General features: G+C 43.9%; 1 protein-coding gene across 1 annotated transcript in view; it reads left to right on the top strand.

Moving 5' to 3' along the window:
• OXCT1 (3-oxoacid CoA-transferase 1) overlaps positions 1-4,058 on the top strand; it is an 89,252-nt gene extending 85,194 nt beyond the window's left edge. Inside the window, exon 17 of the mRNA XM_050716286.1 lies at positions 264-4,058. Within this exon, the coding sequence (XP_050572243.1) occupies positions 264-299 (36 nt within the window). The 3' untranslated portion in view covers positions 300-4,058. The remainder of the gene's footprint in view (positions 1-263) is intronic.
• Positions 4,059-19,385: the final 15,327 nt, after the last annotated feature.

The raw sequence follows: 19,385 nt of genomic DNA, 5'->3' as shown, positions 1-19,385 counted from the left end.
TGCTTGCATTCTTAAATCAATAACCCAACTCAAAGTAAATGAAATTTAGAGGCTGGGTACTAGCACTACGTGTGTCTTGTATTTCTGCATCAGAAATTTAGTGGTGGCAGTGTTTGGCTGAAATAAAGCAAGTATATGGGTTTAAATAAATACAGTGTCTCTATTCTTCAGTGGCACATTGTTAATAAAGGTGGAAGGAAACTACAGGTTGTACCGCTATATTTGTATGTTAACTATCCTGTTTTTTCCCTCCTTCTTGATAGGTTTCACCAAAACTGATACCTATGAGGCAGATTTAAACCTGGAGCACAGTTTGGGCTTCACTTGCCAGAAGGCTTGTTTCCAAATGGGAGCTCAGTGAAGAAAAATCCGTGACTGTTTTGCAATTTTCCTTTTTTTTTTTTTTTTTTTTTTTTTTAAGGGCTTTGTAAGTAGTTTCCAGCTAGTTAAACTCAGGCCATGACTATCAGCCTATATGGAATGTTACTTTCATAGCATTACCAATTTTAACAGAAGGGTGAATTTATTCCCTAAATTTCAAATAATGTTATACTGAAATGTTAGTGAACATTGTCAAAAAAAATGCCTTGTAGTCTCTCTGCCAAATAATACGTTTTTTACACAGATTCAGGAAATGACCATGCAAACTTACAATTTCCTCTGCTTTTGCTGATGTTGCTCAGTTACAAATCACTCTGTTGCTCTTTAACTACAGCATTTACTATGTTTCTTTTCCTGTAATGTGTCTTTCTTCTGGAGTGGTGTATAGCAAATGCATGCATCTTCAGAAAGCCATCAGGAATATGGACTTCCCTCTTCCAGAACCTTTTAATGAGGCTGTGACAAAACTGTTTGTATCAGTGGGGCCCTTAGCCCTGAATGTATCTGCTGCTTCAACAGTGTCTGATGGCGTTAAGATGGCATGCACCGCCCACAGTCCAGCTCTCACCCCTTCTATTTAAATTGTACAAGCTAGAATGGGGCTAGTTTGCAGGAGGAAGATAAAAACATGTTTCCATTCCCCTGCAAACAACTGATAGCTGTACAGTTGTCCCACATGAACTGCTCTTACTCTTCGGATATAATCTTTTCTCCTCCCTACCTCCATTCAAAGGCAAATGAAGGCTGTTTCTGTAGCGAGGTCTGCCCTTCCAGTGTTACATATGGGAGGAAAATGCTGTGGGCATTTGGGAGATTGCTTCCGAAGGGAATACGAAGCAGTAAGTTTGTACCACTTAAGAATCAAGACATCAGCAAAAATTAGAGAGTTTGGAACCCAAACTCATGATAACTAGAATGCAAACCATGAGACAATCAATATGAAAAGTCATTCTCTCATACTGGTTCTGCTATTTGGTAAAGATCTTACTTTCGCTGTTCTAATTACAAACCAACTGTTTTTGCAAACAAGCAACACAGTTATGACAGCATTGGATCTCACATCCCAGATTAGCACAATGGATCTTCATTATACAGAGCATGAATTGGTTAGAAATACTGGAAGTCTGCATCTGTTAAAATACAGTGTTCTTCTACAGTGTTCTTTCCAGGTAGGATAGTTTCCATCATTCATCTAAATAGGAATGCTTAAAACACTTCAGTGAAAATAATTCTTGACATATATTTGATGTTTGATGTTTGATAGAAGGAAATTAAGTGACTGAAAAATATGTAAAATGTATATGCACAAAGAATTATATAGATATGCCTATCATAAATGTGGTAAGCAGTGTTGGGGTATGGTGTAGAAGGGAATTTTGATACTAGATGGATGATGTATTCAGTGCATGTGTGGAAGGAATGTAACACATTTCTAGGGAACCAGATATGAAACTCCTGCAATATTAGCTCCAGTACTAGCCTTTGTACTGCACTAGTAACCTTGTATAAGAAATACTAATTTTTCATGGGGCAGTTATAAAATTCGTCTTATCCCACACATGGGTTTTGCAGCAGTAAATCTGTTGATTAGAGAAATTATTTTTGTTGAGTAATAATTACTCTAAGCAGTTCCTTGTTAGTCTCCTGTCAATACCAGAATATGTTGTTGTTCTTCTCACAAAGGAATAAACAAAATACCTTTGTAAGCACCTTTACATTAGTACAAAAGTACTCCCGTAATAACTAAGCTGTATGACTTGAGCTAATGGGTGCTAATGGCCGTTGTATAGCCTAAATGTGTAGGCAATACCTTAATGCCAAGCACATGAGAAAGAAATGTCTTTTACAGACTAGTGTTAATTTCATTACTGAACATGTACAAGTGATTTCTTTGATAGTTAATTTGTGTGCAAGGCCTAAAACTACGTTGATCAAAGTGCTCCAGAATATCCAAGATTAGCAACATTTTTACCTAGTTTTATTTTTCATACTTTCTCTATTAATACTCCCTGTGCATATTCCCTCATTCCAGACAAGTTATTTTCTTGATGTTTGGCCATTTCTACTGCTGTGGAGTGATCTAAGTGGTTCTACTCAGAGAGGTTTTGCAGATTAAAAGTCGCTATATAAAAAGGTGACTTTCAGCTTTGTGAAACAATTTTGGTTTCAGACAGAGCAGCCAAGAGATGTCTGCCATGCTCCACAAAAACATTTCAGTGACAGTTCTGACCCTTGCGGTGCAGCACACAGCAAAAAAAAAAAAATAAATAAAAAAGAGCTACTTTGAGGGGATGGATCTGGTCCCTGAAAGTTTCTTGTCCATCATCACTTAAAGCTCTCATAGAGATCAACCAGAATGGATGATATTTTTAGAGGGGAATATAAAAACTATTGTACAGGGGAGGAGATTTAATAACTTATCCAGAAATAAAATTATTTAAATAGCCGGGGAAGTCTTAAAGAAATCTAAAATGAAGTGTTGATCTATTGCAATTACCTATGTTATATTAGTCTTAGTACTGATTAGTTAATTACAGCATACTTTATTGGCATATATAGGGCATGGGAGAAGTGTCTGAGGGCAGCTTCAAGTATATGCTGCTTCTTCCATTGAACTATGCTTTGCTGGCATACGCACAGAAGCCATAATTATCCTTGATATATGGCTTATAAAAAGACTGATGACCTGATAATGTCTGGGAGTTCAGGACCTTGATTTCTGACACAAAGAATTAGGAGCCACGAACTCCCGCATTTTAGCTTTTCCAATTCTCTACGTATTGCCTTGAAAATTGTCATCTGTGCTCTCTGTCTTGTTTCCTAGAAAAGGGGATGTTTTTCTTCCTACCTCACAGGGGTGTTGTGGGGAATAACCAGCTATGATCTGTGCAACAGGTTATGCTTTCTCTTCAGCTTGGATCAAGAGCATGGAAGAGTGCTTTGAAGAATGTCATACATGGTGGATATTTGAATTTTGTGTCTACTCTTACTTGCACCAGTGTAATGCAAGAGGGCGAAAGTCAATATGGTGCTGAAGACCAGGGAAGTAAGGAAAATAGGCGCTCTCAGTATATTCCGGTGGTGCAAATATCTGTATGTCACACTTACATTTTTTATCTTGAAGACATTATGTTGTGGTAGAATATCACATGAAATACCACATTATGAAAATGTCATGTGTCTGCACAAGCTAATTACAACAAGTTCTGATTCTGCTGTTTAAATTTAGATTTATAAAGTAGGATTAGAAATTAAAACACTCCAAAGTATTGCCTTCTCTGTGGACACAAGTATGGTTTGTAGGTAAGGTATACTCTGAGCAGTAGTTGTGATGATCGGTATTATGGGGATGAGAGATTCTCATCCCTCTTTCTCTTCCATGGCTGTAAGAAAGCTGGTATGTGTGAAGGTTTATGGTTTATTGGGACATCACTGATACTATGCCTGCTTCACAGCACTTCACAAGACAAAGACAGCCGATGCTCTTTGTCCTGAAGATGATGATGATTCTACTGTTATCATGTTGGACTTAACTCATTTTGTATTTTATTGACTTTTGTCCCTGAAAAAGCAAAAAATGAATGATGATATAAAATGTAGTTGTACTGTAAGCTCTGCAAACTATACATCAAAGTCCTACTCTGTATTTGCAAAACAATCAATAAAGAAAAGATTAAAAATCTCAGGTTGTGTCTATGGTTACTGTTTTCCATGCTGTTCTGTTCTGCCATTAGGAGCATTAAAGGATTAACTTCTATTCACACCAGCATGTCATACCTCAGCACAAATAAAATCCTCAAGGTCTTGGCTGAGGGTGGAGGGATTTGATGAACAGAAATAACAAAGCACAAAAAAACTCAAAACTCAGCCAACAGCCACATTCTACATGTTCACTCTTCTTACTAGTTTCCGTGTCAGGTCTCAAACATAATTATCACATTCATTTTTGTAATGACTTGTTTTTCAGTCAAGTCAAATAATAGACTACATAGATAGTCCTTAGAGAAGTGTTTTCCACCTTTTGATTAAAACTGCTGTAGAAGTGATGGCATTTGAGATGTTTATTATTGATGTTAGCGTGTGGCTCCACTCTGAAAATAGCACTGGGTGACAAATGAAGACAAATTCCATTAACCACATAGTGAATGACAAATTGGATGGTTGCGAAGTGATGAAAATGCTTGTCTGTGGATAGTGAGGTCATCTTTTCAAACAGAAGTCATGCTCTGTTTGAAATATGAATAAATATGTCATAGTATCATTTTATCTCCTGTATCATAGGAAAGGTTGATGAATGTGAGGAAAAATGTTTAGTAACAAAAAACAAGCAAACAAAAAAAAACACACCACGATTCACTCAGAAATTAGATTCTTCAGTAATTTATGTCTGGTCAAAATCCAACGTTCTCTCATCCTGATGAATAGGGTCCAAGGTAAGTGCCAGCACCACCAAGAGAGTACTTGAGGCTCTGAAATCCAGTTGTATGAATGCAGAATGTGAAGTTTTCCTGCCATTCAGAGTATGGCTCTAACAAGAGGAGAAAGAAACCTCTTGATTACAGGCATGTCTGAGTAGTTTTGTGGCATCTTACATGTCTTCTGTTGTTGCCTGCTTTACCGTATCTCATTGTCTCCGATGCACTGCAGTCTTCTGCCCTTGTTTGTTTGCTGCTGTAGACCGGAGGGCTTAGCTCTGAAGATACCTGCCCAACTGCTGCCTGCACCACAGCATGTGTGGTGGTTTTTAACAGAAGGGGACAGCTTGGGGAGAAAGAAGTTCCTTTCCTGAATGTACGTAACATCAGGCTTTGAGGCTCCCGCATCAACAAATGGTAGCTATTTTGTTTGTATTCCATAAACTTGCTATGTCTGGTTCACATATTTAGGTATGTGTTGAGAAGTCAGGGCACGGGAGAAGTCCTTGCCTTCAAACCCAATGGCTTCTGTTTATGCCTCCCATGGTAATTACATTTTATTTTTATTTTGGTTTGGTTTATTTATTTATTTATTTATTTTCATAATGTCTGGCAGAAACAAGTAGACAATTACTCACATGTGAGAGCAGTAGAAATCTAGGACTAGACTTTCCATTTCTGTGCTCTTAATGCTGTCCCCTGGGCATGCAATCCACAGAGAAAGTGTTAAATTTCTGTAAACCTGTGATAGGTGCTGAGACTGCAGATGCTGCAATGCAAAGCATCATGTTTGTCCCGGGCTTACGACTGTATGAGATTCACGAGCTGAATGTTCATCAGCCTGACTGCTGAAGGGTCTCACTCAACTGGTAGTTAGGCTTGTGTGGTTTTCAACATAAAAAGTGGCACAGCCACAATCTCTTTAAAAAATGGTGATGATGCTTCTTTCTCCATGTGAACCCAGTGAGGAGATTGTCAAGGTTTGGTTCCTAACTCTGCACAGGATGTTTCAAAATGCATCAGGTTTGTCCTATATCAATTATTCTTTTTCCTATTCTTTTTGTCTTTCTTTTTTTTTCTTTCTTTCTTTCTTGCTCTTGCTTTCATATATATATATGTGTGTGTGTATATATATATATATGTATGTATGTATATAAGTTCCTAAATATTCCCTTTGGATCTCTCAGCTGGAAAGTACATAGTACGTGGGCTGAAAGTGGAAGTGAAAACTTATAAATGCAGGAAAACACATTACAAGAAGCAGTGCAAAAACTGCAGCCGGGAGGAGAATTAGAATATTTGCATAAACTGAGCAAAAGTGATATGAGAAGCAGACTTAAATGTTACCCCCAAAAAATAAAGGCAAGCCACAGAAGGAGCATGCTGGTACCACCTACAGAAAGTATACACTAATTCTAGGACAAATTCTGCATCGTCTGTTTAGGTGGTGAGTGAATGAAGGCTGGAAACTGGATCTGATGCAATCCTGCAAAACTGTCCTTCCTCCACCCCTGTGGGTAATGGTGAAATCTGGCTGCACGAGCAACTAGCACTTTCTCATGTCTGCCCGTGAATAAAGCAAGCTGTGCAAGGCTGGGGCAGGCGAAGTCCAGCCCAAAAAGCATCCCTAGAAATACCAAATTTAAAGCCATAATCAGAAATTCTAGATTGCCAGTCGTTTCTGTCTACGTTCATCTTACATTTGCTTGAACAAAACCCATCAGGTGTGCTCTGCCCCATTCCACTTTCGGCTCTCGTGGCACCCTCCTAAGCAGCAGCTCCCTGTGCCCGTGGTGCTGCCGGGGCTGTCGCATGCCTGCGGGACACCTGCTGGCCTGGCTGCGTCCTGCGTTGGAGGCAGAAAGGCAGAAATGTGCGTCTTTGTGTCCGTGTGTCCAAGCCGTGCCTCAAGCAGAAGAGCAGAGCTGGTTTGTGAGCCTCTGTCAGAATCACAGCGTCACGCCGAGACGTTGGAAGGTGCCTCTGGAGGCCACCCGGTCTGACCCCTGCTCAGGCAGGGACACCACCAGCAGGGTGCCCAGGTCCACGTCCAGGTGAATTTTTAAGATCTCCAAGGAAGGAGACTCCACAACCTCTCTGGGCAACCTGTGCCCAGGCTTCATCACCCACACATGTAGCAGTTTCTAACGTCACACAGGACGGGGCTGTGCTGGATCTGTCTGCCTTGGCTGTCAATAGCCCAGGACTCTTCAGAGTAGAAGGCAGGGCTGAGGTCTGGGGTTGAAATGGCACAAAAACACTTCTCTGCCTACTTTCGCTTCCACGAGGAGATGCTTCTCGCGGTACTGCTGCTATGTCCTTGTTCTTTCAGCTCACAAGCTGCTGTTTGCTGATGTTCTGCTGCTGTATTGATTCATATGGACATTTTCAGTTCTCTTCCTCAGGCAAATGACAGCCTGGAAAAGGAAAAAAAAAAAAAAAAGAAAAAGAAATTAAAAAAATACCAACAACTGCATAAATCTGCTAGCTGTAAAACTGAAAGATGGTGAAATTAGTCTGCAACAGCATTTCCATGTTCTCATTAAGAGCAATCCAGCATTTTTAGGACATGTTGACTGCTGCAGCAAGGAAAGGAGGCTGCAGATCAATAGTAAATAAACCACTGCCTTGCAGAGCCCCATTTGTAATTCGCAAAGAAAACGGCAAAGACCAGTTTGGTTATGGAGTTGCAAAACTGTTGCAACCTGAAAAAAACTCTATATGTTAAAGAAGGCAAAAATGTTTGCCGTGGTGCCTGTGGGAAGAGGAGACCAGGCTGGTCCCAGGGCCATGAGAGGACAGTGGGCTTTGGGCCTGAGCAGCTGCTACGGAACAGGGTGAACACAGCACGAGGCTGCTCCTTTTTGTTGCTGGTAATGTCACAGAAATACTTTAAGCCAAGCAGTTGTTTCCTGGGTGAATTAGTTATTTCCCCCCGCTTCATCCCTCCTCTCCCTCTTTCCCTCCCCCTGCTCTGAAATTGTTGCACAGCTATATTTTCACAGGATTGCATGATTATGTGCCCACAGCCAGCGGTCAGAGACCCAGTTCTTCACCGAGCTCTTGCCACTGGAGGTCGGGTTTTGTGCCCATGAAGGCAGCATGTAACTTGTTGGAAGGGCTGGTGTGGATGTGCTTGGAGCTCTCTGCACTCCCGTAGGCTTGCTTTGATGGTGAGGGCTATGCCAGAGCTGGCTTTTGTCTCCCATTGTCTGCCCCTCTGATGCTGCTTCCCAGAAGGCAGCAATGAGATTGAGGACCACATGCTGTCACTGCTCTTGGCTGTGGGTTTAGATGGGATCCTCTTCTGGGTGAGCTTTACAATGGCATGTTTAATTCAAGCATATCTTCAAAACTAATCAGGTTTGAGTGTGTGCTTGGGGACCTCCTGGAGCACAGGCTTGCCAGCCAAGGCTGGAGCAAGGCAGGTGATGGCCATCCAAAGCTGAAGGGCTCTTTGGCTGCAGCAGCGTGGGCTCTCAGAGGCCAGGTGGGACCTGCCAGCAGCCTGGGCATGGGGCACTTGTTTGCAGCCAGTGCAGGACAGTGTCCCCAGGGCACAGCAGATGTCAGTGGGGTGGGAGAGATGGGAAGCAATGGGCAGTGCTGCTGCCCAGGTTGCCCCATGCCGTTAATCCCCACCGCAAACCATGACTGATGCTGTGCAGAGCTCACCAAAGTGGGGAGGCACTTCAGTCTGCTTTGTGGAGATTTTGCCTCTTTACATGGGAGGCTGAGTGCTGAGCCCTGCTCTGGATGGGGCACAGCTGAAGGCTTTCATGTACAGAACATTTCCCAAATTTTGGAGCTAGTTGATAGTTTTACCCAAAATGGAGACAAATTTTCAAGTGCAAGACACTTCTAGGCATAGCACAATGCTCCAGCTGGGGCAGATCTGCAGGGGGAGGAGGTTGCCTAGCACAGTTTGAGCTAGTTAAGCATTAACTACTAAACACATAACAATGAAGTGACACTGTGGCTTGAGGATCCCAGGATTTCTGCTCCTGGGTGAGGGCTCTCACCAGTGGGTCACAGTAAATGTTTTAGGCCTGTGGCTTTCAAGTATTGAGACAGGTTCTGCTGAAGCCTAGAAATTATCTGAGAATAATAAAATAAAATAAAATAAAATAAAATAAAATAAAATAAAATACTAACCACTAAATTTAATTTGAGACATCCTGTAAAAAGCTAGTAAGGGGCAGGAGGGGGTGCTCCTTGGTGAGGTCTGGGCCACCACGTGCCAGCACCCACAGGAGGGACGGGTGACAGCCAAGGTGACTGGAACAGTGTGTGCAGCACATCCACACCTGGGGCTGTGCCCATAGAAGTGCAGTATCTGAACGGGCTGGAAAAGACAGGAGGAAAGGTAAATTCTTGGCTGGTTCCTGCCATGAAGGCGCAGGTCTTTGTGAGAAGGACAGCTGCTGTCCTCTTGGGTGAATTAAATTAATGTTCTAACACAGGCATGAACTCCCCTACAAAGTGCAGTTCTCCATTGTGGCAAGGTTCAAATTAAGACTGAAGGGCTATTTGCTAATCCTGATAAACAAACAAATGAAAAAATCCCTGCAGCTGAGAACCATCTCCAGAAAGCCCAGGCAGAGCTGGCTCCCCCACACCTTGCCCTGTGGCTTCCCTTCCCTACTGGCCATGTGCAGACACACCATGTCCTTCTTTCACAGTGCCCTGCATGCAAATAATAATATTGATTTCAAATTCTCTCTTGCAACAAGATAGAGAGTTTATTTTTGTACTTTTTCTTCCATAGATGCTACCAGCACAGTCTCAAGATCCTCAGCATATGCAAGATAATGGGGGACAAGGCGGCAGTCAGGCACATCACAGTGATGCTAAGTGACGTGAGGCTGGAAGTGCTGCAGTACAAGTGAAAATGAAAATCAATTTGGCCAGGTCACTGTCATGTTACCGGCACTGAAAAAGGGACCCTGCATCATATTACAAAGCCACAGTGCCTGAAGTGATGGTGAGGACACAGGGCATGGTGGTGAGGATGCTCAGCCTGAACTCAGTCAGGGCTTAATCAGGCTTGGGAATAGTCCCCACGGGAGTTTGGTATGCAATAAAAAACAAATGAAAATGTGACAATATCCAGGAGAACCAGTTAGTTTTAAAACCCAAACACCATTTTGGAGAGGAAGCCGTTCCCAAGACCAAGAGAACAGTCTGGTCCTTGGCTGCAGCTGGAAGGAGCCATGGGAACTTGGTGTAAGGGAAGTTGTTGGCTAACGGTAGTAGTTTTCTGGTGCCAGAAAAGTTATTTTTCTACCTCATGTCTGACAGGATGGTTCAAAGTTCATCCTCTCACTTAACCTTTGCTCCAGCTCCTAATGAGTGTAAAGCAAGTTTGGTCATCTGTATATTCCCCCGTTAAATATCCTTTTCATAATAAATTCAACAGTAAGTCTGCCAGGGCTGGCAAGTTGGGTGTGATAACAGTTTATTCCAATGCACCTCTTCTATTGGTGAGAAAAAACCTGCTCCAGGAGAGCAGCAACAAGGGACAGGGCAGAAGGCATGTGTCTCTGATGTTAACGTATTTGTTCTCTATTTACATTGAAGCTCAAGACCATTTCCCAGGCAGTGCATGACGGAAGACCTCAAGTAACTGAGGAAAAAGATGGGAATATTGCACGACTATTCCTTGGAGTATCTCATGCTGGACCACCAGGTTGGGAGGGATTTCAGGCCCATGGTTCCCTTTCAGAGAACATCACTGGAGTGGTCAAGCATCCTCCCATCTGCTCTTAGAGCAGCTGGGGCAGGACCTCCTCCAGAGCCCTCCCCAGGGCTCACTTCTGCTGTCATCTGCAAAGGGGCCACATTCAATTTCCATCAGTGTTTCATGAAATAGTGTTATTTATAAGCCTGTGTCCGTTCACATCATCTTTACTCCCTGACAATAAACTTAACAATGCCTTTGCAAGCCTTTGTTATTTGCTGAGTGCTGTGGGGTGCTGTGTTTCTGAGCTAACAAGCTTTATAAAGAGGCTATGATTTGTCTCCTGGGTATGTTATCTTGCTATTAGCTGTAAATAGGGATGTAGATAATGTTTTACGTCTGTACCATTAAGAAACAACAAATTAGACTCTTCCCCAGGCTCTTCCCCTTGCTCACAAATCTTTGTTAATTCCAGGAAAAAAATGAATGAAAAATCACAGTTTGTAGATACAGACAAAACTCTGCAATTCATATGCTTGTGAATACAACAGCTGAGATTTTTTAACAAGATCTGCTTGAAATTCAATATTCCTTTTCCCGGGAAAGCCCCAAAATGTTGTTGTTTGTTTTCATAGCAAAGTGAAAAGAAAGCTGTGGCGTAATGACCACACGGAAGCCAGGGTTCTTTTAGGATCTGTAACTGTACTTTATTGATGACATAGCTTCATTACATCGTGTTCCATCCATATTGAGGACAGGCTCCCTTCTTATACTATCTGCCCCACAGCAGTACTTTTCCACTAACTATTCATTGGTCAACAGCTTTGCCCGGCAACCACAAACCCCCAGCAACTTCCATATCTTAAGGGCTGGAGAACAAGCAACCCAAGACAACAAGGCGTCTCCTGAATCACCTTCTTTGTTCCCTCTCAACTCTTTACATTCCTGATTGCCCCATCGTTAAGAGTCTGATGTTATCACCAACCATGGGGCTTGTCGACCCCCATGACCACACTCCCACAGAAAGCCCAAAGCATCAAGGTTTCCTTTACAAAATGAGATAAAAAACAATTAATTTCAAATGGATCATTTAGAACATTTTTGTTCCGATGAAATAGATTTCTATTTTTAATAAAGCGCAATGCAAAATAAAGCAGAAGCTGAAAGCAACTTGAGAATAGGAAATATGAAGATGCTCCTCCTCGATGCGGCCAAAGCATTTGTTTTCAGCGTGTTTGCAAACTAAGACAAGCAGCTTCCACCTATGCTTCATGACATCCTGCTTCCAGAGGTGTGTGAGCTTTTCTCTCCTCAGCCAACCCCCTGGGCTACTCATGGGCTTCCTCCAAAAAAAAAGAAAGTGCAGAAGTTGTCTCTGGAACTGACCCCACAAGCTGCTCATTCCTCTCCATTGCCCTCAGGGAGATTTTGGCCATCTCCTTGCTGCCTGCCCCAGGACACCAACGCTTTGCTCGGGCCCTGTGCCGATCGATGCACAGCCCATTCAGTGAATCACTGTCAGAACCGGTGTGTAGAGGTGCTAGGGCCCAGCTCAGCACTCCAAAATCAGTTTTAAACATCATACATAGTTTTTGGAGACACAAAGTGGTTGACGCTGTCTCATTGCCTGAACTCACTCCAGTTTCTTCCAGAGCTTCTGCACCGAACCAGCAACATCCCTTGCGTGATTTGTTTAAAAGCCCATGTGAGGTATGATACAATCCAGATGAGTTTGCTGTCAGAGCCCCCCTGCTGGTGTTTTGCACTAAATCAAGTTGCTTTTTGAATATGATTTTGTTAAAGCAGCACCACTTCCCACACGCTCAGTTTCCACAGCCATAACCAGGCGGCAGCCTGCCCATAGACTGCCTCAGCCCCGCTCAGCTCCTGCCTTGCACAATACCCCAGAGCAGCACAGCTTATACAGAAACATCATTTAAAGGGATTTCTTCTTGCACACACAGCAGAGCTTCTCACAGCAATGCAGGACATCTTTCTCCAGCAGGGCCACAGCAAGCACAGGTTCCGGTGATGCTCAGAGGTTCCCAGACCAGCAGAGCTTGGCCACCCCCCTTAATGATCTTGGCTCCGTGGGCTCCCCACTGGGCTCACTGAGGACATACTCACCACACCATCAGTATTTTTGGGGAGTTCTTTTGGTGATACAGAACATCATTTCTTTACATAAACCATTTGCCCTAATGGGAACAGCTACCAGGACGGCATGCGGCCAAGCAGACACCAACGCTGTGAACACCTCCTTCATGGGTGGGGTTGTTGTGAGGTCAGAGAAAAGGGGAGCTAGCATGGGCACACCCAAAATGTGGGGCTACAGCAAGCCCCTGTGCAGCTTTTATGCCTTATTTCACCCAACCTGGTGTGCTGTGAGGTACTTGGAGCGGCTTGGCCATTTCTTTCTGGTTTCCTACCACAACAGCCAGGTGCTCGTCCCTTTCCCAAATGCTGGTGGCCATGGCAGGAGGGACAAGGCTGATCCAGGCTCTGCAGTGATGGGGAGGGAGCTTCAGGGTTTAGGAGTCTGACGAATTTAGTAAGTGCCCGGTGGCCAGGCTTCCTGTGTGCAGGTAGAAGGGGTCCAGCAGAGCTCATCAACACCTGGTGGTGGTGGGAACCATCCTGCCATGAAGTGCACCATGGGCAGAGCGCAGAAATTGCAATCTGAACTAATAGGTCCCGGTGAGGAGTAGTACGGTATCCACTGTACTGATGACTGATGGAAGCAAATTAAATTTCCATGTAATATTCATAGCTTTTTTAATTGCTGCCTTCCTACCCCGAGGTGATTCACCTATCCTCCTACAACTTCCCATCCACTGATATACTGGGCTAATTTTCTTGTATTGGTTTCACTTCCTTCCAGTTTTCTCTGCTGAAATTCACCTGCTTGTTCCACTGCCTCCACAAGAGCTCTTCCACATTTTCTGAGGGATATCTATTTAATTGAGCTGAATTTTTTAACGATGTGGGCCTGAATAATTGGTAGATGCTGGTTGTTAGAATTTAAGGTGCATTTTCTATGTACCCAAAGCTGGTGGGACTGGCAATTTCCATGAAATTTCTACGGAAAAATAATCCAAATTTAGCTATCTTAAGAGAAAACAAGAAATGCCAGGGAGAAGCAGCATGACAACATTTTTTGTCCACAGTTAATAAGATGTGCTGATGTTGTCGCTGGCTGGTTGGTTTTGCTGTCATTTATTATTATTGTTGTTGTTGTTATTATTATTATTGTTATTATTTATATATATTATATATTTTTTATTGAAGATTGTGTCAAGAATCTTCCTAGAAACCATACACGTCTGTAAGGAAAATTCACAACAGGCTTTGTGGAACATTAATCTCCTCTGGCTGGCACTACTGTTGTCACAGTGTAATGAGAAAGAAGTGGTGTGATGAAAAAAAATGAAAAACTCAGTGAAACTCCATTATAAGTGGTACTTTAAGACACATATTTTATTGGCTAGGCTAAAAATGTGAATGAAACAATAGTGAATGCACAGAAGTGTTTTAACACAGAAAAGGTGTTTTTACTGAATGTTAATTGAGATTAAAAATTATGCACACTTTTAATAGGGCTGGATTTGTTCAGTCCTTGATTTTATGCAACCAAACAAAGTACACGCATTTTCATTTTAATATTTTGAGCAGGCAAAGGGGTGCTTGTGACAGGGATTGCAAGGGGAGCACAGGAGAGCACCCAAACTGGAAACACAGTGCAACCAGAGCAGTGATACCTGCAGCAGCTCCACAACTCAGGAAACCCCACCAGAGGTGGAGCACAGGGCTCCCAGGTGCCACAAGCATGCTCCCAGGCACACCAGGAGCTGGGCACTAATCCAGCCCCCACAGGTTCAGCCTTTCAAGCATTTGGTGCTGTCCCTTGCTGAGCAGACAACCCTCACAGCTGCTCCTCAGGAGGTTTCCCTTTGCTTACTCCAGCTGTGCACAGTGCAATTAAGAACAAGACCAGGTGATGCAGCTTCAGCCCCTCATCTTTAAATCCTGTCCCTGCCTTTCTCTACTGGGATAATTGGTGATTCTTGGTGTTTGGGTTTTGACTCAAAAAAAAAAAACTGAGGGCTTCTAATCAGAACTGGGAAGAAATCGGGGGAACTCAATCGGGGGAAGGAAGCCCAGCCTGTGGTATAACATATATGCATGCAGTAAGAAAAAATCCAATTTTCTTCATAGAGCTATCTTGTCCATAAGCTGAGTTACTGCACTATGGGTGAATATCATGGCGCTGAGCTTGCAAAAGCATGGAAACTGAAATACATTTATTTTTTGATCCTGGGGGAGCTCAAACACAGCTCTGGACGTCAGCCCATAATTGGTGTGTGTTAGAGCAGGAGGCACTGGGCAGATGCTCCTGTTTGTTTGTTTGTTTTTAATGAGTAAAGATAGGCTTTGTCAAAGTGGTGCTGCTGAGCATCTCAGGGAAGTGGGAGTCAGGATAGGCGCATGAGTAACTCCAGGTTCAGGCACAGCCTTATCCAATCTGAAGTCAAAGGCATGACTCCTTTATTCCATCTTTTTCTTTTTTTCTTTCTTTCTTTTTTTTTTTCTTCCCCTGTAAAAATATTAAATGAAAAGGTCTCTTAAAACAAATAAACAAACAAACAAAAACCTGCAGTTTGAATTCTGTGACTTGTGACTTTTTCCTGCATGTTCACCAGGTGTGTTGAGGATGTGGCAGTGGGCAGTGGGACACTAAGAGGGCTGTGCTCTGGGCTGGTATTTGAGTAGAGACGATCACAGGTGAGCACCAGGCATTTTGAAGGGGTTATTAGTGGGTTAAATCAGCAGCAAAGGGTTAAGTGAGCAGCCTGGGGTATGGCCAGCTCTGTTAAGTTGTGCACAGGTGGTGACAACATTGCTTGGTGGTGTAGCTGTTGCCTGAGTCTCCTTGTAAGCTAATTCACTGGGTGATGCAGAGGTCAGTCTCTGGGAAGGGTGAGTCTGAGCAAAAGGCAAGATGCTGTGTGTGTGCAAGGTGTTGCTTGGTGTCAAAAAAACTGCGTGGAGGATCTCAGTGGGTCACACCAATGCAATCATCATGCCTGATACATCAGGTTGCACAGAGAGGGTGTGCAGCCTCTCTCCTTGGAAGGCCCAAAACCTGACTGGACTCAGACCTGAGCAACGCGCTCTGGACCTGACCTGTTTGAGCAAGGGTTTGGACAAGATGAACTCGAGAGGGGCCTTCCCACCTGAATCACTCCATGATGTTACAGATGATGATATTTTAAAAGCTCTGGTGTTCTCTGCATTTCTTGGGCTCCCTTGTGTTGCCTTTGTGTGAAAATCTACAGATCGGTCCCTCTTTCCCACTGGTGAAGGGCCACAGCTCTTATGGTAGCGCTTCTCCCTTCCCATGGGTACTGTGGACACCAAAAGCCTTTGAACTCCAGAACTTGAGCAGCAAATTCTGAAAACTGAGGAAAAAAATCAAAAATGAGACAAAATGGAAATAAGGGTTTACAAAAAAAATAAAATCATTTGCTCCCTCCTGCATCCTGGTCCTTTATTCAAGGCTTTTTTCACTCTTTAGTGGCTTGTTTCCCAAACTCCCCGCACTCCTGAGCGAGTAGCAACCATATAGCTGAAACGTAGCCCTTCCTTATCTCAGATGAGATGTGGTCAGCCTCACAAACCTGTTTTGACTGGGTTGGATGGGATGGGGCTGCCTGCAGATAAATTTAGGTTATTGAAAGTGGGCAAGACTGGAGCTGTGTTCCTGCTTCCTTTTCTGACTGTGTTTGTGTGTGTTTATTTGCACACAACCTATGCTGAAGGTATTTAATCTTTTTTTTTTCTCTCTCTCTTTTTTTTTTTTTTTCTCTTTTCTTCTTGCACTCACAGGCCTGCTTACATGCAGGCACTGCAGGAGGGTGCTTGCGTGCAGCCTGCACGAGTCCTGCAGAGACTAGGGAAAGGGTAGAAAAGACTTGTCTTTTGGAGCACGAATAGTTGCAAAAAACAGACTATTCTATCTAAAGGTTTATTTGATTTAAAAAATATATATCTTAAGGAAATAAATGCATTAAAGACTAAATTGATGACAGTAAGGAAGATTGATCTCTAGTCCTTTGCAGGAAAGGAATTTAACTATTTGGCTCTGTCTTGCTTTAACATTTCTGTTAAATTACCTACTTTAAAAGTAAATGCATTATATTGCTGTTTCCCCATGGTGTGGGGCACTGCTGGAAAAACATTTTGCTAAAGGAATGGAATTCATGTGTAGTAAAAAAGAGAAAGTTTGACCAATTTGTTCAAGAATCTGTTTCAACACATCTAAATTACAGTGTTTTCCAAGTCCAGTCAGTCATTTCTTAAAAGAAAACTGTCAGCTGATGTTTTTAATCATCCATTTATTGCCTAAATTGGCTGTTCCTGAAAACTAGAATGGCAAGATCCTCCAAAATATTTGGTGGCACTGCACTACGGGTTGCTCCTGTGGTGTCAGAGACCTGCGGTCCCGCTGGGTGCAGCACACATGCTGATGAAACCAGAGCCTATATTAAAAACCTCAAAATGAAAAGTATCATTCAATTCCAGCAGTAAAAAAGTGAAGCAAAAGGAAGAAAATAGTTGCTGCTGCCTGTTACAAAACAGTTTTGGTTCTTCATTTTAGTTCATCATTCATCTGTGATTTGCATTTTTAATGTATTATCTCTGCTGTGTGCAGTGTTAGAGAATTCTAAAAATGACCATGAAATTGGAGTATGATTTGAATGGAGCAAAAAGGCTGATTATTATCTTAAGTTATATTATCTTCACAATGAAGTTCTATGTCCAGGTTGCATTCTGTCACTATTTATTGCTTTTGTCCTCAATGTGTCTTGGAGCCCAAACCTTCATCATGTGAAGAACACTGGGGAAAGGAATCTCTGTATTCTGCTTCCCCTACCTCTTCCTCAAAGATGTATTTTTCTCTTGCTTATTTGTATTTTGTGGTTAAGGAAAACATCTCATCACTGGAGCCAGAATTAATTCAGTGAGGAAGACTGCATTGGTTTTACTCATCTGGACAGTTAAGCTCCACCACAACTGCTCTCTCAGTCCTCTTCCTCAAAGGGAAAGGGGGAGAAAATATGATGGAAAAGGCTCAAGGTTTGAGATAAGGAAAGGGAGATCACTCAACAATTATCTACATGGACAAAACAGATTCAGCATAGGGAGATTAATATAATTTATTGCCTATTACTAACAAGCTCTAGCAGTGAGAAACTAAAAGCAAACCAAAAACACCTTCCCTTCATTTGTCCTTTGCCACCTCCACCCCTGAGCAGTGCAGAGGAATGAGGATTGTGGTCACTCTATAATTCTTTGCCTCCGCCGCTCCTTCACGGTCCCCCTCTGCCCGTGCTCCACGCGGGGTCCCTCCCACGGGATGCCGTCCTTCCCGAACTGAGCCTGCGGGGGCTGCCCACAGGCAGCAGCTCTTCAAGAACTGCTCCCACATGGCTCCGTACCACGGGGTCCATCCCCCAGGAGCAAACTGCTCCAGCACCAGTCCAGCAGCTCCCCCCACGACCCCCTGCTCCTGCGTGGGCTCCTCTCCACGGGCTGCAGCTCCGGCCCGGGGCCTGCTCCTGCGGGGGCTCTCCATGGGCCGCAGCCTCCTCCAGGCCACATCCACCTGCTCCACCGGGGGCTCCTCCACGGGCTGCAGCGTGGAGATCTGCTCCATGGGGGACCCATGGGCTGCAGGGGGACAGCCTGCTCCACCAGGGGCCTCTCCACAGGCTGCAGGGGAACTGCTGCTGCGTGCCTGGAGCACCTCCTGCCCTTCTGCTGCACTCACCTCGGGGGCTGCAGGGCTGGTTCTCACCCCTCTCTCCCAGCTGCTGTTGCACAGTAGGGTTTTTTCACTTTTATTAAATCTGCTCTCACAGATGTGCAAACAACATCACTTACTGGCTTGGCTCTGGCCAGCAGTGGGTCCCTTTGGAGCCATCTGGAGCTGACCCTTATCTGACATGGGGCAGCTACTGAGCTCTTCTCACAGAGACCACTCCTGCTGCCCCCTGCTACCAAAACCTTGCCATGTAAACCCAGTACAGGCACTGCAGGGACGTGCCCCACAGCATACATGGCCACATCCCAGTCCTGGTATGCCCTCCTGAGCTCCAGCACTGGAGCTCAGTGAAGGGTCTGATTCTGCCTGCCTCTTCAGAGACCTGCTTTGTGCAGGCAGCTTCTTCTGCAGGCAGCAACCCCAGGACCCTGGTGAGCCCCGAGGGCAGAGCCTACCCTCCTTCCAGCACCTGGTGTCTGACCCTTCCCTGTGCATGGTGGCTTGGGCAGCATGCTGTGAGCAAGCCACCTCTGCTCATCGGGACAGCACCTTTCAGCCATATGGTGACATTTGCATCTTCATCCATCATTCGGTGTAATGAAAATGTAAGCATTTGTTTTGCTGCAACACTTGTCTTCCATGAATGTCTTGACATTTATGTACCACCAAGAGACATTATCTTATGTCAGGATTTTATCCTCGTGGCATTATCTACCCTTAATTAAGGCTGTCCCTACCTGCTTCAGCCATGTACCGAAGTAGCAATGAGCTTGTTTTAATTTCTAAGTCTTTTGAGGCTGTAACAAAGGAGGCTGTTGATGCCTGCATTCCTGCAGCCTGCCTTGAACACTACTCAACACTGTGCAGTAATGATCTTCATTGCACGTTCAGAGCAAAGATCAAGCTTAAATCAGCCTGAGTAAAGGGAAAAGCAGCTACCATGCAAACAAGTGCATGTGACTAACTCTGTATTCCCAGTGGCATTCTGGACCAGGCACCTTACCCGGGTGTAGCTGCACCTTTTCTCCCAGCCCTGGTCCAGGCTTACACCGTGCTTTCCCCATGGCAAGTATGCAGGCTGAGC

This window comes from Cygnus atratus, chromosome Z (genome assembly GCF_013377495.2).
Source record: "Cygnus atratus isolate AKBS03 ecotype Queensland, Australia chromosome Z, CAtr_DNAZoo_HiC_assembly, whole genome shotgun sequence".
Classification (NCBI taxonomy): Eukaryota; Metazoa; Chordata; class Aves; order Anseriformes; family Anatidae; genus Cygnus; species Cygnus atratus.
The sequence above is the reverse complement of the archived record's forward strand: the minus strand, read 5'-3'. Positions and strand labels throughout refer to the sequence as shown.